Source organism: Caloenas nicobarica, chromosome 11 (genome assembly GCF_036013445.1).
Source record: "Caloenas nicobarica isolate bCalNic1 chromosome 11, bCalNic1.hap1, whole genome shotgun sequence".
NCBI lineage: Eukaryota > Metazoa > Chordata > Aves > Columbiformes > Columbidae > Caloenas > Caloenas nicobarica.
This window is the reverse complement of record NC_088255.1, coordinates 19,932,871-19,959,270: the sequence shown is the minus strand read 5'-3', so window position 1 is coordinate 19,959,270 and position 26,400 is coordinate 19,932,871. Positions and strand designations below refer to the sequence as shown.

Here is a 26,400-nt window from a genome sequence, read left to right as displayed (position 1 = left end):
TTTTTTTTTCCTCTTGATGGATTGATCTTTCCTGTAAAGGCGTAGGACAGCTTCCTTCCTCTGGAGGCTCAGGTATTACCATCCCCTAATGGTTTAAAGACTATTCCAGGGAGGGCAAAAAGGGCTAAGCCCCATTAGCACAAGAAAAAGCCTTGGATGGGGCCATATGACCCTGAGTGAGCTTGAATAAACTCTGAGAAAGTGGATTTGCTACCCCAGCCATCTGGCCATCGGGAACTGCTCCTGTCCCATCTGCCGGGCATGGCGTTGCCGTTGGGCGGTACATGGCATCGGGTGGTGGGACTCTTCCTGGTGGCTCTGAGGTTCAGATTCCTTCTGGGTTTTGTTTCTTGAGTGAAGCCGTTTGTGTCCATTCCCCTGGTGCACCAGGAACGCAGCCACGTTGGGGAGTTACTAGTATTGCTTGTGCTTTCAGGGGCGTCTGTGTTTGCAAGTGGCTGATCTGGTGATTAATGGGTGGATAAGCTGAAGAAGCCTCACCGGAGAGGGTCGAGGGGCTGGCTGGCATTTTTACTTTGAAAGGAGTGAAAGCCACTTTAAAAATACTCCACATGTTAAAGGGAATTTTAATCTTATGGCAGCAAGACCAGGCTGTGGTGCAGAGACAGGCGCGTTGAGCTGCCCTTGTAGGGCTGCGTGGTTCAGCTGGGCCCCGTGTCACCCTCAGCTCCCTCTGTGCCAGGCTGTCCCTCTCCTCTGTCTTGGCTGTAGTGCCACCACCCTGCGGTCCCCATGTCCTATTCAGATTACCATGTCTCACACCCATCCTGTGGGATCCTGCTCTCCCTCTTGTGCACCTGCTGTGCGGTGATGGTCCTGAACAGACACAGGTGACCCCCCCGGACCTTCTCTGCTATGCTGCTTTGAAGCATGATGGCATCTGGATTTGAACTAGGAAACTAATGGTGGTTTATAGGTTTTCTCAAAGCAGTTTTGGCTGCTTCCTTCAACTGCTTCTCCATAAGCTGAGAGGCACGGCTCCATTTTTAAACTACTTTCAGAGCAGGTGGTTGCAGCATAGGATCATAGAATAGTTTGGGTTGAGGGAACTTCCCAGCTCCCCCAGGGCCCCCCCTGCCATGAGCAGGGACATCTGCACCAGCTCAGGTTGCTCAGAGCCCCGTCCAGCCTGGCCTGGGATGTCTCCAGGGATGGTTCATCCACCATCTCTCTGGGCAACCAGGGACAGTATTTTACCATCCTCTTCGTGAAAGAATGTGATGAGAAAAAAAAAAGGCACCGTGAAAGAGAAGTGACGGTGCAGAGCATGGCCTCCTAAATCTTCACCGTCACCACCACTGGGTGCCAAGAACCAGTTGTCCTCTCCTCCAGCAGTTCTTCTGAGCATACCTTGCACAGGCTGCTGGGGAGAACCTTCCTTATCTCTCCAGTATTGGTGGTGATTGTTCTCTTGCTCTGCTGTGGTTCCTGGGCTTTGAGGCTGTAGAGATCAAGAGCTACTTTGGGTGTTATTGGGAAGTCCTATGTCACCCAGTAGCGAGCCTGTGTTGGGGCAGTAGGGGTGCTGAGGACATCGCAGGAGCAGGAGTCAGCAGCAGCTCCCGGTGGGGAGAGGGGATGGATCTGGCTTGATCAGACACTTGGTGTTGTAGGACAAAGTGTTCCTGGCATGGGAACATGGACCAGGATCTGGCCTTGCCTTGCAACCCCAGGTCTTCCCTTCAGGTCATGCTTGAACTGAGGAGCCTGAGGTATGTTTGGTGACATTTTACCTGGCTTAGGTGTCTCACACAATCCTCCTGGGGAGGGAGCTGCCTGGTTCCAATGAGATGCGATACAAGAAACAAACTTCATTTAAGTAGAAGGTACCAGGGTGAGGTAGGAATCTGGTCATCCCCTGCGTTGGACTTCCCATGGGACACGGCCGTGCTTGGCTCTCTCTGGATCTCCAAATACACCAGAGACCAATTTGCTTCTCGCTCCCGTTGGCTCAGCCTTGCAGATGGGCAGGCTTTGCACGAGAGATTTTGCTGTCTGCTTGTGCCCCTTTGCTTCAAGGCTCCTGCCTTTCCACATGTGACCTTTTAAAAAGAAAAATAATTTAGCCACAGTCCAAGGCTGAGTTGTGGCAACGAGTGAGATCAGGGACCTTTAATATCTTCTCCTGATGGCTTTGTTCTCTGTCTTCCCTACAGAACGGAATCAGTGGCAGAGAAGATGCTGACAAATTGGTTCACGTTTCTGCTGTACAAGTTTCTGAAGGTGAGTTTGGGAAGGGATGGCAGCCTCGTGTGGGCGGGGAGGTGGCTCCTACCACACTGGGATGTGCGAGGTGGTACCCGGAGCCTGGGCTGATGTGCTCCTCAGTGCTGCCGCTCCCCCCTGGAGCAGAGATCACTTCCCAGGGCTCCCTTCCCATCCTGTGTTTCTGAGATGTGATCAGTGATTCTGGGTCTTGTTTTGGGGAAATAGCTGAGATTGAGAAATGAAATCTAGACCATGATTGCTTAGTGATAGTGGGTTTGAGATCTTCTTAAAAACAGTGCCTGGAGAAAGAATAAACCTCAAGTAACTCAGCTGAGTCTTGAATCCCTTCAGGGTGGTCCCCATTCTTCCCTCCTTGCCTCTACTTGTGTAACTCGGGAGGAAAAAGCCCCAGAAGCTGGTCCTTCTGTAGACATGACTGTACTCAGAGGATGTTTCTGCCTTTTTAAGCTGTAGTTTGATGTGCTGTGCTCTTCACATAATTCTGCTGCTTTTCCTTCATCTCTTTGACACTGAAGCACCGTGGTAGGGGTATCATTTCCCCCACATATTTCTGCTGCTTCTTCCCCTCCAAAAGATGCCCCAGTGGCGATGGACACCCTGCAGGGCCTGTGGGCAGCCAGGGATGCAGCTCTCCCCACCACGTGTACACAAGGGTGCAGATGATGTTGGACCTCCCTGTGCCCCTGTCTGCGTTGACGAGCCCATTAGCCTGAATTTGACCATTCCCCCAATTTCATCGGGGGTAGCAGAAGAGGATGCCAAAGCGTAAGGGCTGCTTTTACCGTTGGTTCACGCATCCCATGTCAAGAACATTTATCCCATTGGCACTGGTGCTTCCACCTGCTAGAGCCGCACCAGCAGCTGTGCGGGTTACACGGCGGCAGCTCCAGCTCATGGATCACTGGGCTCAGTCCTGCTGCTGCTTTGGGATGACACCGGCGGGGTGGATGGTGTCTCTGGTCCCACCATGTCTTTGTCAGTCAGCAGAGCCGTTTCTTGGGATCCTGCCTGGTGTCAGTGCAGCGAGACTGGGTGGCACGCAGCCGTTTTTGTGGGATTTCATCCCTCATTAAGATAAAGAGGGTTTGAACCATTTCCAGCCAAGAGATGAGAGCAAACAGGAGTCTGTGCAGAACTCAAGTGATCGTCAACGAGGGGTGATTTATAATATCACTTACATGCACTTGGCTTTTTGCCTCCATCGGGGGATAGCCTGTATTTATAAAAATCTAGCTATAGCGTGCGACAGGGATTGCTTTCCAGGGTGGGAGAGGAGAAAAGCTGTGCCAGTCACGGGGAGATGTCAAACCTGCTGCGTCTTCGTATTGGGGCTTTGCTCAGCAGGGCCACACTGCAGTGGTGGTGCCCAGTGGGATCAGGTAGGATGTGCCTGATGGGATCAGATGGGATGTGCCCGGTGCCATCAGGTGGGATGTACCTGGTGGGATCAGGTGGGAAGTGCCTGGTGGGACCAGGTAGGACATCGGCAGATGGCTCTTTAGGCTCTGCGGGGTTGATGGGACAAGCAGGAGGAGCTTTTGCTGTGGATAAACTCCTTCAGGGCTCCTTGAAGTGGACAAGATTGTGCTTTGGCCAAGGAAAGTGCGGCACACAGCCTTTGAACACCCACAGTGGTGTCTGGGGATGTTGCGTTCACGCGCGTGACTTGATGCCCTTAGCATGTCCCTGGCTGGGCTGGGCCATGTGGGCAGTGACCTGGGGCCTGTTCACCTTGTTCAGAAGCTGCTTTGGGTTGGCTCATGTGCCACCACTGTCCTACATCTGTCCTTGTACAGCCTTCTCCCTTTTTGGAGAGACTTCCAGGTGCATCACCAGTGCAGGGCAGGTCTGAGGATAAGGAGTAGCAAGTGAGGGACATGTGGGAATGGGACCTGGACAAGGACTTTCTAAAAAGTCCTTGGCTATGCCATGACTTTGGTAGGGGAAGATGCCTCTGATCTCTGGGTGGTAGCAGCAGGAGAGAGAAATGTGATCTAGATGCACCATTACAGGAGGAACATATGCAGAGGGCTTGGATAATCCTGCTGGCTGTGAGATTGTTGTGCTGGGGATCATCTCCCCTGGGAAGTGGTTGAAACTCAGTCACTTGGGTCACTTGTTAGACTGGAAGAGGCTTGAGGATGTGCTCATGGCCTCTCCTGGGTCAGTCCCACCTGAGGAGACTCACAGGACCGTTTCCTCCTGTCTCCTGGCAGTGAGGATCACAGGTGGCATCAAAATCGGGAGAAACCCATGGGGTAGATGGAGAGGTACCATGGCAGTGTGTCAGCAGGGAAACTGCACCAAACCACGGTAATTGTGCAGGTAAAAGAGGCAGACGAACACATGCCTGGCTGTAAGATCAGATCTCAGCAAACCTGTCCAAAGCAGGGCCAGGCACTTGGCATCGTGTTGTGATGAGCTGGAGAGAGGGACAGGGAGAGGGACAGGGACAGGACAGCCCTCCTGCCCAGGGCCAGCAGCGTGGGGAGCCAGCGAGGGCTGGCGCTTTCCCGGGGACCCTGTAGTAGCATTTATCAGACTCTTAATGAGACACCCTGGGGAAAGGGAGAGGGATAAATCGAGGCAAGCGCTGAAAAATGCACAATATTAGGTGCCTGATGAGCTAGATCTAGTCAATAAGCCAGTCTGAGCGCTAGCTGGCTCGCCTCAGCCTGCTCTCTGCGTACCGACGCCTGTGTGCACGGGGGGGTTTGCAGCCACCCTGCTCCAGCTCGGCTTGCACGGGGAGCCCTCACAAACCCCCCTCACACACACCCCCAGCCACCCAGCCCCATCTCAGCAGTCCCCTCCTGTATCTCACCCCATGGAGATCATCCCGGGGCAACTGCGTGGCGCCCGTTTTTGTGGTCTCTGTTCATTTTGGTGGTCTCTGTCAGGGATGAGCCCTAAACCATCCTCATCTGTCGTGGCTCAGTGAGCTGTGACCCACGGCAGCATCTTTGCCCACTTGGTCCTCAAGAGCTGGTGGGGACAGTGAGGCTGGGAGTGAGTGATTTGGGGATTTTAATAGTATAGGACACATTTGGAACAGGCAGGGAAGCCAAGCTGCAACGTGGAGGATACGCAGAGTCAGGGGGGCAGGGCAGAGGGGCTGTTTTGGTTGGCATTAGAGTGCCTGACAGGTCAGAAAGAGACAAGGATCCTGGGGCACGCGGTAGCCCTCAAAAGCCTGCATGGTGCTGGAGGAGGGACATACCCATCACCAGGCCCACCGATGCCTCCATCCCTCCAGGGAGGCCATAGAACATCCAAAAAGAGATTTATTCCCCATCAGCCCAGCCAGTGTCCGAGGAGAAACTTCTTTACTTTGAGGGTGCCAGAGCACTGGAACAGATGATGGGGCAGCAACCGTGCTCACCCGGAAAGGGGAAATCCGTGGGCTGAGACGGGAGCAGCTGTGCCAGATGTGAACAGGAATCCCGCTCCAAGCCGTCCTGCATCCACACCGCTTCCGCAGACTTGGAAAGTTTTATGAGGAGGCTTTTACAAGCAACAAAAAGAAGCAACTCGAGTCTTTCCACCCTGGAGGGGTGGGCTCGGGTGCTGTGGGGGTGGCGGGGGGCTCGCGGCTCTGCGGGCACCTGGTAACCTGCAGCGTAGCACCCACCTTGGGTCTCTCGCTTTTCCAAGCTGCCTTAATGAAGCCAACTTTGCAAATGAAACATAATTTCAAAGACAGGCATGTTGTCGGAAGGTCTGGGGATGATGTATGCCTGTTCCTACTCGTTAGCAGCTGTCTCTTTAATTACCGCAGATGCTAACGAGATGCTAACAGCATATGGTGACAGGGAGAGCAGCCACACTTTGCACCAAAGGACAATTTATTTGTGAGGTGGCCAGGAGGGAGGGGCGAGTGCTGGTGGGGTAAAATCTGCTGAGACTTCTCCCCCCTCATCTCTGTTCCCACCAGACCCTTTTACCCTTTTGGGTTTTTTTACCCTGTTTCCCCCTTAGGATTAATGTCTGTATCTGGAAGGGCTCATTGGGATGCAACTCAGGGCCAGTTTGGGACCTGGGTAAGAAAGGGGGTGTCCACTACCAGCCCCCCTACACCAACACATGGCTCCAAACAGGTTGGTGCCTCCAACCTCGGTGGGTCCTTCGCTGTTCCTTTCTTCTGCAGCATCTTTGGGAGAAGTGTCTCGTCCAGTTTTCCTCTCCTTCTCACTTACAAGATAGTTGCTGATGTGGCTCTGGCTGGAGCCGGCTCTGACTGGAGGGGTTTGACAGTGGGGACACGTAGGTGACAAATGGTTTAACTGCAGGAAACCTCATTGCCTGGTCCCCTCCATCAGCTGGAGGCTCAGGGTTGGGTTGTCAGCGAGTTGCTCTCTCACTTTTCCTTCCCAGTGGATCTGGCTGGCAGTGCCCAGGTGTCGTATGGATAAACCTCCTGTGACCTTCTCTGATGTGAGACTGGGCTCCTGGCAGATGCCAGAACTGCGTTGTGATCCCTGGGCAAGAGCCCCCGGGCTGTCCCACTGCTCTGTGCCCTTTCCAGTCCTCAGGTGCTTCTCCTGGCTGGGCCAGCTGAAAAGATATGCTGTATCCCATATACAAAGTCCCCAGACTCAACCTGCTCTTCACTAGCCCTGAATTTAACCTTTTTAGGTTGTTTTTTGCCTGTAGAATGAACAAAAATCACTGGGGAGTGTCTGGAAGCTCTGGTAAGCTGAGCCTAGGGGTTGATAGACAAGGGACAACCTCTGGCAGGCTGGGAAGGAGAGAATGAGTTCTTCCACGGGCTGAATTTTACCATGTCCCCTCTTCCTTGCAGTCTTGAGCAAGGGCTGGACACTATAAAGCCACATATGGGGCCTGATGCTGCCGGGCCACAGCAAGCTCCTGATACGGTGGTGGTTCTTGAAAGGCAAAGCTGGTGCTTGGCACCTTCTCACCCCTCTCTCTCCTCCTCCTCCATCCTCTGTGCCGCAGGAGTGTGCTGGGGAACCGCTCTTCATGCTCTACTGTGCCATCAAGCAGCAGATGGAGAAGGGACCCATTGATGCCATCACGGGAGAGGCTCGCTACTCCCTCAGCGAAGACAAGCTCATCCGGCAGCAGATTGACTACAAAATGCTGGTTAGTACAAGCGGAAGCATCGCTGGTACTGCTGCTTGACAGCGCTGCTAGGTCCAGCTGTTTCATGAGATCTTGGAGGCACCCAAAGTACTTTGCAGAGAGTGATTTGTCTCTCGTTCTTCTCTCCAGCATCCCTGGGGCGCCTCTTGCCCTGTCTGTATGGTGCCCATCTCAGCTACAGTCAGAAACGGGGTCTTTGCATGGCAAGGTTTGCTCATGTTGTGGAGCTGAGAAAGCCAAACATGAACTGAACCCCGCTCCATGCCTCTCCCAGCAAACCCCATGGCCCTGACAGACCTGGGGCCAGAGATGCTACTTGGAACATTCAGCAGCTCATGTTGGGTGGGGATCAAAGTTAAAGCCTTGAGATGACTGCAGGAGATGGAGAGATACTTTTCCTCCATATGAGCCATCTCCTCTGTCCAGCTGAACCTGCAGCTGGTTCTTCACCAGTGAAGTGTGCCTGGGTATCACTCAGGCTAGACAGGTTTTGGTGACGTGGTTTGCTGGCCCAGTATTCCTTCACTGATGCTGCACTGCCTTTCTGGAACAGTTGGAGATTTGAGGGTGGAGGGGAGAGATGGGGAGGAAGGGGCAACAGGAATGTGCCATGTGGCTGTGACTCCACAGTGGCCTGGGAGGTGAGAAGATGTCACCTGTAGACAGCTGTAGCCCCATGGACCTGCCTTTGCACCTCTCACTTGAGTCTTTCTGCCCCTCCTGTGCTGTGCAGACCCTCAACTGCGTGAACCCTGAGAACGAGAACGCCCCGGAGATCCCCGTCAAGGTGCTGAACTGCGACACCATCACGCAGGTGAAAGAGAAGCTGCTGGACGCCGTCTACAAGGGGGTGCCCTATTCCCAGCGACCCAAAGCTGGAGACATGGACCTGGGTAAGAGAGAGGCCAAGCACTTCCCTGTGGGCAGCAGGGACACGACTAAGAGCAGAAGTGTCAAAAAAACTGTTCAAGGCAGGAAAATCCATGTCTCCTACAGGAGAAGGGACCTGACAGGACCAGAGCATTTGTGCTTGTCCTCTTCTGCTGTGCTGGTGGCACTGACTGTGTGTGGGGACCTCTGGCATGACAGTGTAGGTCCTGCCAGGAGAGATGATGGAGAGAGGAGCCTCCTTGGCTCTGGCCGTGGTCTGGATTGCAGGCTTGAGGTTGCTGAGGTCCAAGGAGGCCAGCAATAGTTGAGAACAGTGTTAATAGTCATGTTCCTAAAGGAGGGGCAGGAGGATGAAGAGCAGCGAAGGAATCGGTCGCTGGGGTCAGATTGATTCTATCTTTCCTTGAGTACTTAGAAACAGCTTTTGCCCAACACCATATTGATCATCATCAGTCCTGGGGTTCAGAAGATGGTGGGAGGGCTCTGTTCTTGATGCCCAGACTGTGCTCCTGCCCTCACCTCGGCTTTGTGCTCCAAGGCCCCCCACTAACCACGAGCCCTTCTCCTTCATGGGGCAGAGTGGCGGCAGGGCAGGATGGCCCGGATCATACTGCAGGACGAAGATGTTACCACAAAAATTGACAATGACTGGAAGAGGCTAAACACCCTGGCCCACTACCAGGTAAGGCTGTCTGTGGTGGAGACCACTGAGCTGTCACAGCTGCTTTGAGCTTGAGCATCTCATCTTTCTCCTCAGCTTGGTCAGAGCCTGGGCTCAGCTCTCCAGGCCATGCTGCTCATGCGGGGCCATGGCCCGGAGGTCTGCAGTCACTCTCCTGCCTGGGCCCCATATTTATGGTCCTTCTATTTAAGGAAGCACTAAAAGGGGCATGTCCAGGACTCATAGAGGCTGTTTCCTGCTCTGACCTTACTTACCATTTTCATGCCAAGGTTTCTGGTGTGTTCCTGTTCTGGCCTCTTCCCCCTGAGCTGTTGCAGAACCATAGAATCATGGAATAGTTTGGGTTGGAAGGGACCTTCCCAGCTCCCCCGGTGCACCCCCTGCCATGAGCAGCGACATCTGCACCAGCTCAGGTTGCTCAGAGCCCCGTCCAGCCTGGCCTGGGATGTCTCCAGGGATGGTCCATCCACCACCTCTCTGGCCAACCTGGGCCAGGCTCTCACCACCCTCAGGGCCAACAATTTCTTCCTCATGTCCAGCCTGAATCTCCCCTCCTTTAGTTTAAAACCATCAAACCTTGTCCTATCTCAACAGGCCCTGCTAAAAAGTCTGTTCCCATCTTTCTTATCAGCCTCTTTTAAGCACTGAAAGGCACAATAAGGTCTCCCCAGAGCCTTCTCTTCTCCAGGCAGAGGTAGATATGTAGGTCTCTGCTGGAGATGGGTGTACCTGGCCTGGGGTGCCGTGAAGCTTCATCCCCTCCTGGGCTGTTTTCTCCCTGCTGTGGGGCTGCTCCTCCTGTATTCCTCCAGTGTCACAACCTGCTCACACCACCTCTGTCCCCAGGTGACGGACGGCTCCTCCGTAGCCCTGGTACCCAAGCAGAACTCGGCGTACAACATCTCCAACTCCTCCACCTTCACCAAGTCCCTCAGCAGATACGGTGAGCGCGCGGGGGCACCCGCCGCTGTGCTGGCCGGGGAGGCAGCACCGGGCTGGGCTGGCAGACCAAGGCCCAGGGCAGGTGATTGTAACTGTGGCTCATGTGAACGAGGTTCCTCCAAACCCCCAGCTCTCCTGCACTGTGCTATTTATTCTGGTGTTGGAAAGGGAGCAGATGCACTCAGAGACATCTCTCTTTGCGGCGTGTCAGACTCGGGGAATAAAGATCTGTCAGATGACTGCTGCTAAGGGATCGCCTCCCTTTTATTCCCCTGAAATCTAATTAAAATAGGCACAGAGGTACTTTGCCCTTAAATGAGCAGAGTTGAGGGCTCCTGCGAACATGCTGGCAAGTGTTCTTCAGCCTTGGTTTGGAAGGGAATAGTGTGGTCAGCTCAGGCTGATACAGGAGGCACCCATGATCCTGGGAGCAGGACAGACCTCTGCGGAAACCCTTCCACCATGGTCCTGGCTCCTCTGCATCAGCCAGGCTTGAACACAGCCCAGCAGGCTGTGAGGACGGTCCCAATTCATGGTGGATCCCAAAGTTCCCGTTTCACGGCCCCGAAGCCACAGCGGAGGGAAGGGGGACGGAGGGGCTGGTGGCCGGGCAGAGGCGGGCAGGGTGTGAGCATCTCTCTCTGCTCGATGCTTGCAGAGAGCATGCTGCGGACAGCCAGCAGCCCCGACAGCCTGCGCTCCCGGACCCCCATGATCACCCCCGACCTGGAGAGCGGCACCAAGCTCTGGCATCTGGTGAAAAATCACGACCACATGGACCAGCGGGAGGGTGACCGGGGCAGCAAGATGGTCTCCGAAATCTACCTGACCCGCCTGTTAGCCACCAAGGTATGGCCCAGAGACACAGAGCTGCTGCCTGGCTTTTGAAATCTGAGTGGGGAAGGGTAGTGATTTGGGTTGTCCAAAAGTGGTAAGTGTTGGGTTTTTTTATTAGCCTTCTGTTTCAGTGCGGGAGGAGTGACTCTCTTGGTCTCTTTCCTGAGCTGGAGATGATGTTTTTGCATGTTAAAACCCTCAGTGAATATCCATTGGGTGGATTTTACCATTTGCTTTTTACACCATTTGGCATTTTTACTGTTCCCTGTATCCTGGAGCAGCTGTTGGACTGCAAAGCAGAGATGCCCTGGGGCAGATGCCCCTTTGGTGTTTGGGGTAAAGCTACGAAATCAGTGATGTGGGAAGGGGAATGACCTGGTTCATCTCTTTGCTGGCTCCAGGCATTGCTGAGCGGCTCTTCTCTCTCCTCTTCAGGGCACCCTGCAGAAATTTGTGGATGACCTGTTTGAGACCATCTTCAGCACAGCACATCGTGGGAGCGCTCTGCCCCTCGCCATCAAATACATGTTTGACTTCCTGGATGAGCAAGCTGATAAGCATCAGATCAATGATTACGATGTCAGGCACACCTGGAAGAGTAACTGGTAATGGAGAAGAGCAGTGGGGCGGGGTGGTGGCTAACGATATCACAGCTAATGATAGTTCCAGCCCCTCCCCCGGGGAGCAGAAATATGTCATTGGAAATGATCCAGGACAAGAGAGGCCCATATCTCTGTATTTCGGGTGTGGGTAAATCCCTTGCATGCCTTCTTGCAGCAGAAAAAATTCCAGGAATGCAAAATGCTCCCTCAGCCCTTCCATCCTCAAATCCCGGGCACCGCGCTCCCTCTGATGGCTGGGGTGGGCCGAGGACCATGGTGGCTGGTTCCCGTCTCACCTCGGGCAAACGCCACTCAGGCTTCTCCGTCCTCCAGGCTCCAGCCCCAGTTCTCATCCTGCCTGTCCCGAAGGTGTTTCCACCTCCCTCCCATCGCTCAGCTGAGCCTGTCCTGACAAAGTCAGCGTAAAGCTGTGGGTGCATCCTCCCTAACCTTGCCCATGGGCTCCGCTTATGGCTCTCTGCAAAGCGGGGCCGAGTGGCTGATGAGACCAGGGCTAGGGCAGGCGTTGGCTCCTGCTCCGCAACCCCCTCCCTCGGCGTTTTTCTTTTCTGCTGCCTCACTGGTTTCATCTCTCTGATCTTGCCGTTACTGGAGAACGGGTGCGTACATTCCCGTGTCTGGCATTTGTTAAATGGCAGCCAAATTGCTTTTGTATAGTTCAGTAACTGTTGGCAATTAGCAGGGCAGGAAAAGAAACATTTTTAAATGGAGATGTGAGAGCACGGAAGTGCTTGGAACTGATTTATAACTCAGCTTTCTATATTAAAAGAAGGAGTGAAAGGCAAAGGAGGAAAAAAAAAATATAAGCCCCGCTCCACAGGGGCTGGGCATGCAGGCTCCTGCATACTAATGCCTGTGCTTATCTCTGGGTGCTAATTCGATGTGTGGAGCTAATTTCTTGAGGCCATTCCCTTCACAAATGAAATATGTACATGCACCCCATACCCTCATTAGGAAAGTCCTGGGGAACGAAGTGTGTTTTGTCTAAGATAAAAGCATTTGCTGGGCGTTGGTGCTGAGGGATGACAGAGCGGAGGGGCTTTGTGATGGGGGGAGACCCTGAGATGCTCCTGGGAGAGGAGAGGGGCAGCGGGGTTGGGAAGCGGAGCCGTGGAGGGTGGCACGTGTGCCATTATGCAGCAAACATCCAGTCGGTGGCTGGCCAGGAGACCCGCTGCCTCTACAACTGAGAGCTTCATTTCCAGCGTCTGAGGCTGCCTAAGTTCTCCTCTGGTGTGAAATGTGCTAATGAGTCCCTTGAGGAGTCCGGTTAACCCCCTCATCCGACACGAGAGATGTGTGAAATGCTTCGCGGTGCTGTAGACAGGCTCATTGATGCTGGAGAAAGGGACCATGCGTGGTGTGACCCGTGGGCTCGGCAAGGGCTCTTCAGTGCGAGAGGATCCTCGGAGAAACCGTGGATCTGCACTGCTCTGCTTTGCCTCTGGACTTGTTGGCAGCGCTGAGGAGTTTCTCCCTGGAGACCTGAGGCCATGTGAGGGTGGGCAGAGAGGAATGGCTATGTACCCCAGGTTTTTTGCATCCCTGGGGTGCTGGGACAAGCAGCCTGCCCAATTCTGGGTGATGGGGAGCTCCTTCTCCCCAGCCAGAGGTGTGTGTGTGCTGGCCGCCCTGTAGCGCTCGGTCTGGGTGCTGACTCCTGTTTCCTTCTTCCCGCAGTCTACCTCTACGTTTTTGGGTGAATGTGATTAAGAATCCCCAGTTTGTGTTCGACATTCACAAGAACAGTATTACTGATGCCTGCCTATCCGTGGTGGCTCAGACATTCATGGACTCCTGCTCAACTTCTGAGCACAAGCTAGGAAAAGACTCTCCCTCCAACAAACTACTGTACGCCAAGGATATCCCCAACTACAAGAGCTGGGTAGAAAGGTGAGTAGACTTGGCAACAGCTCCTTGCGTCACCTGAACGGCTTACAGGGGACGTACGTGGGTATGAGGACTTCACACCAAGGGCTGGGTTGTTGGGAAGACTTCTCTTGGCAGCTGTCTGAAGAGAGACCATACTGATGCTCGCAGAAGGTGATATCTCATTTGGGAGATGATGCTTTCTCATGATTGTCTTTTGGAGTGAGATTGCAATGACTGTTTGACAGAGCTGTGTATGAATTGCTTAAGGGGTGCTAAAAGCCACCTTCACTTTTAGGTTGTGCGGTGGTTTCTGTTGTAAAAACTCGGTCTGTGCTAGGGGCTTGCTAACACCGCCCTTGATTGCTTTCAAAAAGCCGTAAGAAGTCAGCTTTGGACTAGAGAAGTGCCTTTTTTGCACTGTGACAATGCACGCAGGTTTTCCTGAAATGGTTGAAAATTACCATTTCCCAACTCTCATCCATCCCTACGTCTCGCCTGGGATCCTGAGGAGAGCGTGTGCTCTGAGGCAGCGCTCGGGCTGCTGTCGCTGTGCTGAGGAGCAGGTCCCCTGGCTCCTTCCACCACCCTCCACCTTCACCGTCAGCCGAGGAGAGACATCCCTCTGTCGCGCTGAATTAGCGCAGCGTTACAGGTTCCGGGTTTGAATGCTACTGATTGCAAATCGATGCGCTCAAGCATGGTGCTGTGCTTAGCTTTATCCTTTTGGGAGAGATACCTAGGAGATGTCCTCCAAAGCCTTCCAAATAGAGCTACTGTTAAAATGTTGCTGTGTTGTAAAGTGGAACTTCATCAAGCTTAAAAACCGGCAGATTTCAGGTTGCTTGTGCAACTTTCCCCTTGTGCTGATATGCTGTGCTATAGATTGTGCTCTTTTTTTTTAAAACTGAGGACCCTTCCCTCTTTCAGCGTCTAGACCAGAACCAAGTGAAAGATGTCCAGGCAAAAATAAGCATCATATTCTCTAGTTTGCAAGCGTGGGACTTTGTAGCCTAAATCATCCTTTGGATACTCACTTGTACACAGTTATTTTTGTTGCACCGTTGGCGTGCCTGGTGCGTTGTGGGCAGGCACAAAGACAAGCTTCTTCCCTGGAGGAAGACAGGGCTTGGATCAGAAGAAAAGGTGCCCCTGAAATAGGTTGGCTGAGATGAGAGACGAGCTGCATTGCAAAAAGAGAAATTTCTTTGCGGGGGGCTGGAGGGAGCTTTGGAGTGGGGTCCCGTAGGAACATCACAAACTTCATAAGGTGAATTCCTCTGACCTTGCTGTCTCTATGACAAAAATATTCAGATCTGTGTGTGCCCAGAGGAGGGAGGAAAAAAAAAAAAAAAGGTATAAAACTGTTCCAGAGTGAAACATTGGTCTAGACACGCTGTGTCCCTGGGGAGGAGGTGAGAAATCTCACGGTGACAGATGTTCTGCCATCGCTCACTGTCGGCATGGTGCAAGGCACTGCTGCAACGATTTACGGTGTAATTGGCATTTCTGGCTTTTGGCAATGGTTATCGTCGCAAAGCTTTGCAGAGGCGGGATGGGAACGGTGCGAGGGCGGCTGAGCAGGACTGGTGGTCCCAAAAGCGGGTCTGTCTGCTGCCTTGGGTCAGGCAGCGGCTGAAAAAATGGGTGTCCTGCCAGTCTGTGGCAGGAATAGTAAAGGGCTTGGGAGGTGGGCAGCCTGGGGAAACCCAAGAGGGCCGCTGCCGGGGTCATAGCTGTGGTAGGTGTCCTCTGGAAATGGTAAGTGTGACTGGGATCTTGGTCCACACCAGCTGTGCACACTTGTATTGAAAAATCATGGTTTCCTGCTGTCCTTTGTGTCATGAGAAAACCTGGAACGTAGTACTGCTGCATGTCACCTGGACATCTTTCTGTGGCAGCCACAAAAGCTTTGTTTTTCAGGAGCGCTCTCTCGTACGTTCGTCTCTTACAAGTCCCTTCACCTATGGGGTTAAAGGGTGGCTGGGGAGGATCTCTCTGAGTTTTCTTTGCTAATCAAAGCTGGCTGGAACTGAGAACGTTGGGCATGTTGTCCCTAATAAGTAATATCAGCTTTAGGAGACATCACTCTGGGGGTGATCTCTCTAGGGATGTAGCGGCTCTCTTGGTGCCTGGTTTGGTCGGAGGTCCTCACCTCAGAGCACCGCTCTCTTGGCAGCATCCAGGAAATCTCTCGCATCACTTTTTGGATGTGAATGAGGCTCCTTGTCAAAACTGCCCCAGTATTTTATCGCTAGCTGAGTTCAGCGCCGTGGGATGGAGTGGATCCTCATATTCATCTCCTCAAGTGGTCTTGCTGCCATCTGCTCCTATCCAAGTGCTTCAGTTGTGTTCCACCTCAGCGTTCAGTTGATGATGCTAATGATGCTAATCACTGTACCAGAAACTGCACTGAGTAGTTTGAGGAGTCAGAAGGAGCAAAGCAAACCTGGGAGGGACTGGCACTCTGTATTTCCAGGTGGTGGGAGCAGCTGTGGCTCGTTTGCTCTGGGTAGGGTTTATTTTTTAATAGAGGCCTGTGGACATAACCCTGGTTTCCAAAAGGACCTCAGCATCCAGTCCACTGGTGCATCTGCTTGGTGTAACCCTCCTGCTGCAATGGGATGCTGCAGCTTTGATCTTCCTATTTTTTGATGAATATCCTGTTGGATGATCTGTTTTTCCGCTACGATTCCAGACTATATAAGCTGTGTCTGGGTTTCCCTGTAATTGCTGAGCATGTCAGTGAAGCAGCTATGGGATGGGACTGCAAATCTTAAGGTGTTCCAGGAAATCTAAGGTAGCAACCATCAGAGACGCACAAAGTGGCAGAAAAGGACAAAGTCATTTGGCCCAGGCATGCCCTAGGACATCAGCTGCCTCCTCTGCTGCCTGGGATCCTTTGAGTTCACAGGAGCATCTACAGAACCTCAGTTTTCACCAAAAATGAAAGCTGTTGTAGCTTTTGGGTGAGCAACAACTTCTGAGCATGGCCAGCGGCAGTCATAGGGTGTTGGATGCCTCTTGCTGAGGAAGACATAACCACGCAGGCATGTATCCCTGCCAGGCCTGGATGTGAACTTGTTTTGTGTTCATGCACCAAGTATTTAATTGGACACAAAGGGACGTCACTGGCCTTAGCAACACGGCAACTGTAAGAGAATGGTATCAAAGCCTTAGGTGTTGCTGCAGGCACGGAGGATTCTGGTGGATGCAGTTTGGTGGCAAAACATGCCAATGGGATGGGAAGGAGGAAAAATGTGTGGTTTAGGAGAGGGTGGGAAATCCCTCACGCTGGGCTGGGCTGGGCTCAGCCTCTGCTCCACAGAGCGCTCAGACCTCTCAGTGAGCAGTGGGGTTGTAACGGGTGATCGTGGTACATCCCCACTTGGAGGCAAGGTGCTCTTCACTTCGCCTCTCCGGTGGCTTTTCTCAGCAAGCATCGCGGTGGGGACCCGTCCCCTTCTGGCTGTCCCTGTATCAGACCCGCTTTTCTCTTTCTCCCTTGCAGATATTATGCAGATATAGCTAAAATGCCAGCGATCAGTGACCAGGACATGAGCGCATACCTGGCGGAGCAGTCGCGGTTACACCTCAGCCAGTTCAACAGCATGAGTGCGCTGCACGAGATTTACTCCTACATCACCAAGTACAAGGATGAGGTAAGATGCGGCGTTGGGGAGTCAAGCCTGGGCTGTGAGCCGTGTCCCTTCGTCCTCGTTTCTGCAGTCCCCTGCTTTTTCCTATAGAAAAACACCCCGATAAATGCAGAATAATGTGGTCCGTGTCTGTGCTCGAGCGGCCGGGGAAGGAAAGGTTTGGGAGGCATATGGGCAGCACTTTATTCCCCATATTTTCTGCAGTGAGTAATGTGGGAAACACCTATTTTTCTACACATTTGGCATGTGAGCTCAGCGGGGCTGCAGAGTTCATGGTGTTATCTCAGTGTGTGTCCCCTCTCCACTGCCACCGACCTGGTGCCGTGGTGGTACCAACACTATGATGATATGGGTGGCATCTGGCTCTGCTCCCCAGGGATGCTGGAGGATGTGGAGGCGTCTTCAGTGCTTGCTTTGTGAACATCAGTAAGAACGGTTAAAAACCCCTCTGTTGTACTTTATACAAATTACCTTCGTAAAGCACCACTCGAATCCACATCCCGCATATTTTTATTAAAGCAATAAAATATGTAACTACAGTCAAATATGGATCTATACATATAACGTGATAGTATAGGCTTTATTGTCCCAATAAAGCGGACTGATGACTGTGTTTGAACGGGGGCTTGTTTAGATGACAGAGTGCCAGAACATCTCCTTGCTTGGAAAGAGCCGGGAGAGCCGGCATCTCATCCTGCAAGGAGAGAAAACAGGGTCCCCATCGCACCCTGCAGCAGCCCTGAGGCTTCTCCTGGCGCCTCTTCGAGACGTGAATTTAGAGAGTCCATGGGCAGGTCCATGGCCCCTGGGTCTCAGGTCAGCACTGGGACTGTGGTGGCCAAAATGCTGATGGAGCTGGATGCTTTGCAGGAGTGAGGAGGAGGAGGAGGGTCTGGCTTGTCTCCAAGGATGGGAGGAAGCCCTTGGTGCTTGGGAAGGTGCCACGTGGTGGTCACTGTGCAGCAGGTGACCATGCACTGTTGACCATCGTGGTGGGACCTCTGCGCTGCTCCCCAAATGACTTGGGATGGCATGTCCAGGAGGTCTCCATCTATGTGATAAGTTGGCCAAAGAGGGTTTTCAGGGGATTTTCCAGTTTATACAACAGCTCTGTGTCTACCATGAGGTTGGAAGAGGAGCAGTTTGGAGAATCTAGATCTGCTGCAGCGCAGCCCTCATCCCTCAGCCATCATCAGGCGCTCGCTTCCTCCAGGCTGAAAGTCCCACAAGCCTTAAATAAATCCTCTGAGCCCTGGGTAGAGAGCAGAGAGGGGACCATGTGGCATTCATGAGCTGCCCTTTAGGGACACAGGTCCTCTTCTTGCCCACTGATGGCAGCCTGACATCTGTTGAGCGTCTTGCTGTCTCCAAGCATCACAAGTGTGTTCGCAGCTCTCAGGAACTTCTTTTATTATTTGTAATGGGATTAATAAATCGCAGCTGTTCCCTTTGTTTGTTTTCATTCATTAAGCACAATTATATGCAGCCCGATTGCACCCTCTTTGATGCAAAATGGGAGAGAATAATTTTTCCTGTTGTTCAGTGCAATAATATGCTGTCATTGGCTGTGAATGAAAATCATAATTAATTTTCATTTGGGTACTTGCATCTTGGTAATCAGTGGTCCTGGCTCCTTACAGCAGGTGACAAACTTGGCTCTCTAAGCTCCGCACAGGTTTCCTTTGAATGCATCGTTTCCCTAAGGACGGATAAAAGAGGAACAAATAAATGCAAAGGCAGGTTGTGAATCATTTGACACCTCGGCATCCCTGGATACATACTGGGAGAGGCAGAGGAGGCGCCCGGGGGGGGAATAGGCTCGTCTTCCACTTCTCGGACCAATCTCATTTGGTTCCCGCTCGGCCGCCTTTCAGGCACGTGGGGTTTTGATTTCTGCATGAGCGTTGTTATAGTTATTTCAATCCGCGTGGAGCGTGATGGCCGACAGCGGCTGCGGAGATGGATGGCGGGGGAGTGTCGCTGGCGGCAGGTTTGTGGCGGAATCTACGAGCTCTCGCAAGTCCATCCTCATCCCAGGGTCGTCGCTGCCAGGGGAGGTAAATCAGGTGTGCCCGGCTCTCGCGGGGGAATTTTCCCCACCTTGGGAGCCGATGCCGGTGTCGAGATGCAGCTTTCCCTCTTTCTCTGGGAAGAAATTCCCCCTCGGGCATCTCCTGCTGCCCCAGCAGGCAGGGACCAGCCTGGTCCTGTCCCAAAAAGCCTGGCAGAGAGAGACAGAGGCCGTCGGTGGCCGGGGGCTGCTGCGTGGCAGCGATGCCGCACAGCACATCCCGCATGATGCTCCGCAACCCAGCGGCGCCGCGGCAGCTCTTAATCAAAGGGAGCTGATTCCCCATTAAGAAGTTACCTGTAGGGCTCCTGATGGACTTTGCCTGCCTCCCGGTAAGTCTATTAATTATACAACAGTTTGTTTCCAATTATGCAGCCAATGAAATGGTTAATCAAGTCCCCTTTGACGGATGCCTTGATATTTAATTGCAAAAAATTTGCGCTCTCAACGAGCTCACCTGAGGAGATGTGATTTCTGTCAGGTTTGGTTTTTTTAAATCAGCTTTTCTGCTGGCGTGATGCTAGTGAGATGAGACTCCTGGCTGCTGAGAGAGCAACTGCCCCTTCGTTTTCATTACTCCCTTCTCTACCCTCCCTCTGCCGCCAGCCCTGGGGACATGGTCGTGTCCAGCCCAGGGCAGGGGACGGTCCCTCCACCCTGTGACCCGTTGTCATGGCCAGGAGCTTGGGTAGAGAAAGGGGATTTCAAGGGAGGAAAGTCATTCTCGGATGTCTGTGGGTGCACCCCTTGCACAGGAGTGGGGGCTCCTAGCAAGGCAGGCTTTGGTGATCCATCCGTCTGGTGTTCCCCTCCATCACCCCAGTGCCCCCGGTTGTCCGCCCTGATGAGCGATGAGGGGGGATTTTGCCACTGGCAGCAGCCGAAGCCTCATGGATTTGTGGGTTTGGTCTTTTTTGCACTCATGGAACCAGCTGATCGTGGCCTCTGAAATGCAGCTCCTGCTTCCCTATGACTTTAGCTTTGTTGGAGTCACAGATGTAGTGAGAAGGTGTCGTCTTGGTTTGGGGATTTGCCTTCGATTTTATGCTGGGTGCTCGTTTTCTTTGTCTCCCCGCATTCAATTTGACTTCTTGTTAGTATGAAGCAGCTCCCTGGCATTACTGTAGCCCCTTGGGGGTCCCAGGAGGCTCTGCCTGTTGGGGCGGCAGCAATCGGGGCAGTGTCTTCCACCTCCTGCCTCCTTTGGCCCTTTCCTGGCCCCGTTAGGGACAAGAATGGACCCGCCGTGCTGTTTCTCACGAGACCACATCGATGTGCCCCGATGCCATCAATGCGTCAGCATGGCCACATGAGAAACAAGGAGCCGCTTTGGGTAGGAGGTCATGTCCTCACCTTCTCTTCTTCTTCTCCCAAGTAACAAGTGACAGGATGAGAGGAAACGGCCTCAAGTTGTGCCAGGGGAGGTTTAGATTGGATATTGGGAAAAAATTCTTCCTAGAAAGGGTTGTAAAGCGCTGGAACAGGCTGCCCAGGCAGTGGTGGAGTCAGAATCCCTGGAGGGGTTGAAGATACACAGAGATGAGGTTCTCAGGGACATGGGTTAGTGCTAGGGTTGGGTTAACGGTTGGACTTGATAATCTTGAGGGTCTCTTCCAACCAAAGGGTTCTCCGATTCTCCGATTCTCCCCTCTCTCCCCAGATTTTAGCCGCGCTGGAGAAGGACGAGCAGGCCCGGCGGCAGCGGCTGAGGAGTAAGCTGGAGCAGGCGATCGACACAATGGCCTTAAGCAGCTGAGAAGGCGGTGGCAGTGCCAGCATCCCGGGCGGCGGAGGCGGCAGGAGGGACCGGCCGGCCAGCGGCAGCCGCGGGCAGAAGAAGACTTTGGGGCTGGGGCCGGCCGGACCCGCGGGAGCCGCCGTTGCCTCCGCATGCTTCCCACCAACGAACAAGGAAACCTCGCGCTTTAGCGAAAAAAAAACAAACAAAAAAAACCACACACGAATCCCGACGACAGCAGCAACATCAATAAGATCCCCCTCACACACACACACACGACCCCCCTGATCCATCCAGGACGCAGCAGGGACCTTGGAGAGGTGATGCTGGGCGGAGGAGAAGGGGGTCGCCCCACCATGGACCCTCTGGGCATCCCTTGCCCAGGCAGAGCCCCCAGACCCGCAAGGAAGGAGGACCGGGACCATGAGGCTTTCTAGGACAGCGTTTGGATGTTGTTGTTACTTTGGTGGAGGGCGGGGGGGTGGGTTGGCTCCTATTTTTACTGTACTTGACTTGCTCTCCCCTCCTTGTCCCCAGCTGGCTGCCCCCCTCTCCTCCTCTTCTGTCTTTTTCTGTCTCTTTCCCCCTTCTCTCTCTCTCTCTCTGGCCTTCTGCCACTAGTGTTAACTGCTATATTTGCACAATTTACACGAGACGAACAAAATTTTTAATTTAAAGAAAAAAAAAATATGGGAGGGGAAAAAAAATATTCTAAATTTTTGCAACAAACTAACAAAAACGGTTTTAAAAAATAAGCTAAAGGACTGATGCTGGGGAGATTTGGGTGTGGGGGCAGTAGGGGTGGGCAGGAAAGGGAGAAATCCCTGAGCTTTGATATTTCTTAAAATATGTCCTGTGCCATGTTTTATTTGAATGTTGTTTAGTGCAGAAAAAAGAAAAAAAAAAAGAAAAAAAGAAAAAAAAAAAAGGTGGGAGTTTTGTTAGCTGGATAGATGCTCTTATTTAAATGCTGCTGGTGTGGTTCTGGAGGTCAAGATCAGAGAGGAAGGCAGATCCCGAGGTTGGTTTTGCTTTTCCCAGGGGATTGCTGAGGGATGGTCGGTGTTTTGTTGAGCTCGTCCTCGTTTTCCTGGCCCGGTGGCCACAGAGAGGTCTGGGCAGCGCTGTCTGTCCCAGGGCGATACGGGGCTCAGGATGGTTGTGGGGGCTTGGGGGCTGTCGGGATGGGTTTGTTTTTTGGCAGATCCCCTTTATTTTTTTCCCCTCTATCTTCTTCTTGTGCTGATGTAGGGGATGGGACCAGATCCCTGGGGAAAGGGAAGGCGGCTCCTCCTGTCGGGACCCCCCCTGCAAACCCCGCTGGGTGACCATCCCACGGAGGGACCGGGATGCTCGGGCTGTCACCTGCTCCCCCACCCCGGGAAGCCCAAACGTGTGCAGGCCTTTCCGCTCAATATTGACCTTTCTTTCTCTGTCTTTTCCTTCTTTCTCCCCCTTTCTCTCCTTGCTGTCACCCCGTCTCCCCTCCGCCACCTCCGCCCTGCCGGGGGGGGTTCGCTGGAAACCCGGGGTCTCTCCTTCGGCCGCCCCCTTTTGAAATGTCAGATCCTCGCGGGTTTGTGCTTGCCAGAGGTGAAAAGGTGCCGAACGCTGCCCCGAATGGCAGCAGGTGACCAAAAACTTCCAACAAAAATGAGCAAAAACCCCTTTCCTTTTCTGTACTGAGAGCTTCCGTCGCTGCCCGGGCCACAGCAGACGGGGCCAAACTCTGCCAGGAGCTGTCGAAACCCAAGTGGAAAGAAGCCCAGCAGATTTCTGTCCGTTCCCTTAAATTGCAGGTTAAGGGGGGGAGAGGGAGAAATAATGAAGTTTTTAATTAAAAAAAAAAAAAAAAAATAAAAGTGTGTATATATATATATGTGGTTACAATCTAATTCTCGTGCCCCAGTGGGGTGCTGTATAGTTAACTGAAGGAGAATCGAACCAATATAAATATGAAATTAATTTACACAGCCGGTTAAAACAAAACAAACAACAACTACAAAAAAAACCAAAAACAAAACAAAAAAACCCCCGAATGGTCTGGAAGACGTTTCCAAGCCTTTCTCACCATGCAGAACAATCGTTTGAAGCCTGCACATCTCTCATTATGTTGTAATTTTGTTTGGTTTTGTTTTGTTTTAATAAGGAGAAAAAGGAGAAGATGCTGATTTAAACAAACAAACAAACAAAACCAAAAAAGAAACCCCAACAACAACAAAAAACCCAACAACAAAAACCACAACCACAACAGCAAAACTATGTTTGAAAAAGGAGTAATAATTGTTTCCCAAACCTGTGAACCCCGAGCTGTCGCTGGATTTCTGAGAGCTGTGGGCTGTTGCATGACTGTGCTAGATTTTAGTCTGAGTTGATCTTTTTAAGAAACAGAAGAAAAAAAAAAAGCATAAAACAAAAAAACCTGCAAGTGTTGAATATTAGAGGTTTGTTTAGACCTGTTATCTATTTTTTTTTTAATTTGAAATTAATTTGTCACTTTCTCGTCCAAAAGAAAAAAAAAAAAAAGAAAAACAAAAACAAAGCAAAAAGCAAGATTTCAGAGGTTCACATCTCCAATGTGATACTCGGAGAGCCTTAAAGGACAGCTGTGTGCCCACCCGCCCTGCACCGGGGCCACCAGCATCTCCCTGGGCTCTGGTGGGACAAATCCCCCAGGGGGTCCAGTGGGGGTTCCTTTGCCGAACCGGCCGCTGCCGCGATGGGGCAGAGGGGTGCCCACGGTTCCCTTTGGTGCAAGGTTGGCCCAAAGCTGCTTCCTCGCGCCGGTGGTGGTTTTGGAGGTCCTGGAGATCGCCTAGAGGACGGCGGCCGTGCGTTGGTCATTGCGAGATGGTGGAAGGGGAGCGGTGTCTTTGAAGGCTGTTTCCAAAAGTGACGCGGGTCCTCCCTGTGTCAGTGGTAAGAGCGGTGTGGGGGATTCTGGTGGTGTTGAGGGAGCCAAGCGCGTAGTTTTTGTGGTGATTGAGATGGGATGGTGAGACCCTCCCCGTTGCTGGTTGGAGAAGATGGAGATGTGTTTCTAAGAGCGTTTCCTTGTTGGCGAACAAGGCCTGGAAGCACCATTAAGAGCAGAGGATTTATCAGTCTGTGCTTTCCCGGCAGCAATGTGGGTGCTCCCTTGGCCGGGCTGGAGGGGCGGGCGAGTTTGTTGGCTGTGGTGGACCTGGCTTGGATTTGGGCAGCAGAGGGGTTCCCGGGGGGGCCGTGCCAGGCAGGCTGGCAGTGCCGTGGTGTGGCTGTGCTCTCTGGGCTCCCCTTGCCGAGCCCCCCTTGTCCTGTGGCCTTGCTCTTCCCACCCCATGCCGATGCCAACACCCCGTGGTGTGGTCCTGGGGATGGGTTCCCGTTGGCTTCCTCCTGGGAAGCTTTGGGGTGTCTGCGGTTTACTCCACCAAAGGGTCCCCCCCAGCACCTCCCCACCTTTCTGGGGTCCCCTTTTGGCCTCTAACGGCGTCAGCAGGGTGGGCACTGCAATGCCGCCCGCAGCCTCTGGCGCTTCTTGGTGCTACCTTTGCCTTCTGCGTGATGCCCAGCGTCCTTAATCGTGCCAGGCAGCCCGTGCGTCCCCCCTCGCCGCAGCCTGGTGGGCACAAGCTGGGCTGGCCGTCCCCGTCTCACCCTGCCTGGGAACGGGGAAAGGTGCGGAGCAGCTGGGAATCGTTTGCGGGGCTCCTCTTACCGATGGTGTCACCCGTGCCCCAAAATGGGGTGAGATAGAGAAGCATCCCCTGCCCTGAGCCTACATTTTGGGGAGCTCCTCCTCTGCCCTGCACTGTTGGAGGCAGCTGAACGCAAGCAGGTCCCTCACTGCCCCCCACCTCAGCTCACATTGCCTTTTCTCTTCAGTTTGGGGTTCAAAAAAAAAGTGCAGTCCAGCCTGTACATGTCCCCCGTGGCTGGCCCTGGTGTCCCCTCCAGCAAGAGCCCTGTGCCACCCCAGGGCTGACCCCAGCCTGGGACAGGGAGCAGGGGGACGGGTGGTGGGACCCCCCTCCCTGGGCTCACCTGCTCCTGACCAAAGCGCACAACAAGCTGTCCTTTAAGAAAGCACGGGGAAACCTAAGGCGGACCCGGCAAAAGGCAGAGAATTTTAATAGTTTTACAAAATCAAATGGAGAATTAAAAAAAAAAAAAATCTGGAGTCCTGATTAACTTTTGTGATTGTTTCAGGCTTGAAGCAACAGGCCAGTGCGGCTGGTCGAACGCCCTTTGATCGTGTAAATATCCTGCTATTTCCTATTTTAATGTTCTTCAGATTTAGTACTTGTAAATAAACACACGCATCAAGGAGAGATTAAACATTTTTGCTAAAGCTGGTGTCTCGCCTGTGTTTTTGGGGGCGATGCCGGTGGGACGGGTGGGTGGCTTTGGCGACCGGCTGTTCCCAGGAGCAGCAGCCAAATCTGCAGCAGTGCCGGGGTGGCACGATGCAAAACATATGGGGACAGGGACCCCAAGCTGTGGCTGTTCAGAGCCCCAAAGCAGCTCTGGGGGCTGCTCTCGGTGCTTGAAGGGGGATTTGGATGGAAGGTGTACACAGGGTGGGAGGGAGCTTCTCCATCAGCCGCTTTCCTGGACAGCTTACATCGAACTGTTTTAAAGCGTTAGATTTCACTCGGCGTCTTTCAAAGTGCTTGGAGCTGTTGATCAGATGCGGAGGACCTGAATCTGTGGTGCTGCAAGCAGAGGTGAGGTGGAAGAGGTAAATACCTGCCCGGCTGCCGTGCCGCTTGCCGGGCTCTGAAAGAGCCGACCGGGACTGAGACGGCATCGGTTCTGCCTCTCGGCCATCCTGGTCCTTCCTCCCGTGGGGACGTAATGGGACTATTACACACCCACTGTTTTAGCCGTAATGCCATTAAAACAAAGACTGCTATAGTTTTTTTTTTTTGGTGTCTTAAGAAGTTTTCTTCTACTACCCTTTCAAATGTTTAAGAAAATCACTTTTGAACTTATTTTTGTTCAGGTTTCTGGAAGGATTTAATTGAGGGCAATGGGGAAAAGACCCTCATCTGCCCACACTTTGTGGCTGCAAACACCATCCTGGTGGCTGTGGGAGAGCTGGTGGCAGGTGAGCGCTGTGCTGTGCACAGAAACTGTATTTAAATAAGTTTTCAGTCCAACACGTAGCAGGGCTTTCATTGCTTTTGGGGATCTTTTCAAAGCGTGGCGTGAGGGTCTCTCCCTGCAGAGCTGGGGTGGGTGTCTGTGGTGGCGTGTCCTCGGTGGATGTGTTGGAGGGGACCCCACGCTCCAGCCCCCCACCAGTGCAAGAAGCGGAGCCGACCCCTCTTGTCCCCTGTTCGGAGGCTCGGTGCTGTCTGTGTCCCCTCCTTCCCCAGGGACAACAAACTCCGGTCCTCTCCCTTGCTGGAGGACATCTTTGTGCCACAATGGGGTGCAGGGAGGGGAAGGGGTGTCCTTGGCACCCCTCTGGGACATGCTCTTGTCCCCATAAACCCTCACAGGGTAGGGCCACAAAGATGATTAAGGGAGTGGAGCATCTCCCTTACGAGGAAAGGCTGAGGGAGCTGGGGCTCTTTAGCTTGGAGAAGAGGAGACCAAGGGGTGACCACATCAATGTTTATAAATATATAAAGGGTGGGTGTCACGAGGATGGAGCCAGGCTCTTCTCGGTGACAACCAACAGTAAGACAAGGGGTAATGGGCTCAAGCTGGAACACAAGAGGTTCCGCTTAAATTTGAGAAGA

General features: G+C 52.9%; 1 protein-coding gene across 3 annotated transcripts in view; it reads left to right on the top strand.

Moving 5' to 3' along the window:
- PLXNA1 (plexin A1) overlaps nucleotides 1-24,945 on the top strand; it is a 121,747-nt gene extending 96,802 nt beyond the window's left edge. For 2 of the 3 annotated variants that reach the window (XM_065642994.1, XM_065642995.1), the window contains exons 23-32: nucleotides 2,178-2,244; nucleotides 7,210-7,356; nucleotides 8,090-8,249; nucleotides 8,826-8,929; nucleotides 9,776-9,953; nucleotides 10,530-10,720; nucleotides 11,144-11,313; nucleotides 13,012-13,224; nucleotides 16,712-16,862; nucleotides 20,591-24,945. In XM_065642994.1, coding sequence (XP_065499066.1) covers nucleotides 2,178-2,244; nucleotides 7,210-7,356; nucleotides 8,090-8,249; nucleotides 8,826-8,929; nucleotides 9,776-9,953; nucleotides 10,530-10,720; nucleotides 11,144-11,313; nucleotides 13,012-13,224; nucleotides 16,712-16,862; nucleotides 20,591-20,686 — 1,477 coding nt within the window. In that variant the 3' untranslated portion in view covers nucleotides 20,687-24,945. The remainder of the gene's footprint in view (nucleotides 1-2,177; nucleotides 2,245-7,209; nucleotides 7,357-8,089; nucleotides 8,250-8,825; nucleotides 8,930-9,775; nucleotides 9,954-10,529; nucleotides 10,721-11,143; nucleotides 11,314-13,011; nucleotides 13,225-16,711; nucleotides 16,863-20,590) is intronic. The other variant, XM_065642996.1, reaches the window with a different exon arrangement.
- Nucleotides 24,946-26,400: the final 1,455 nt, after the last annotated feature.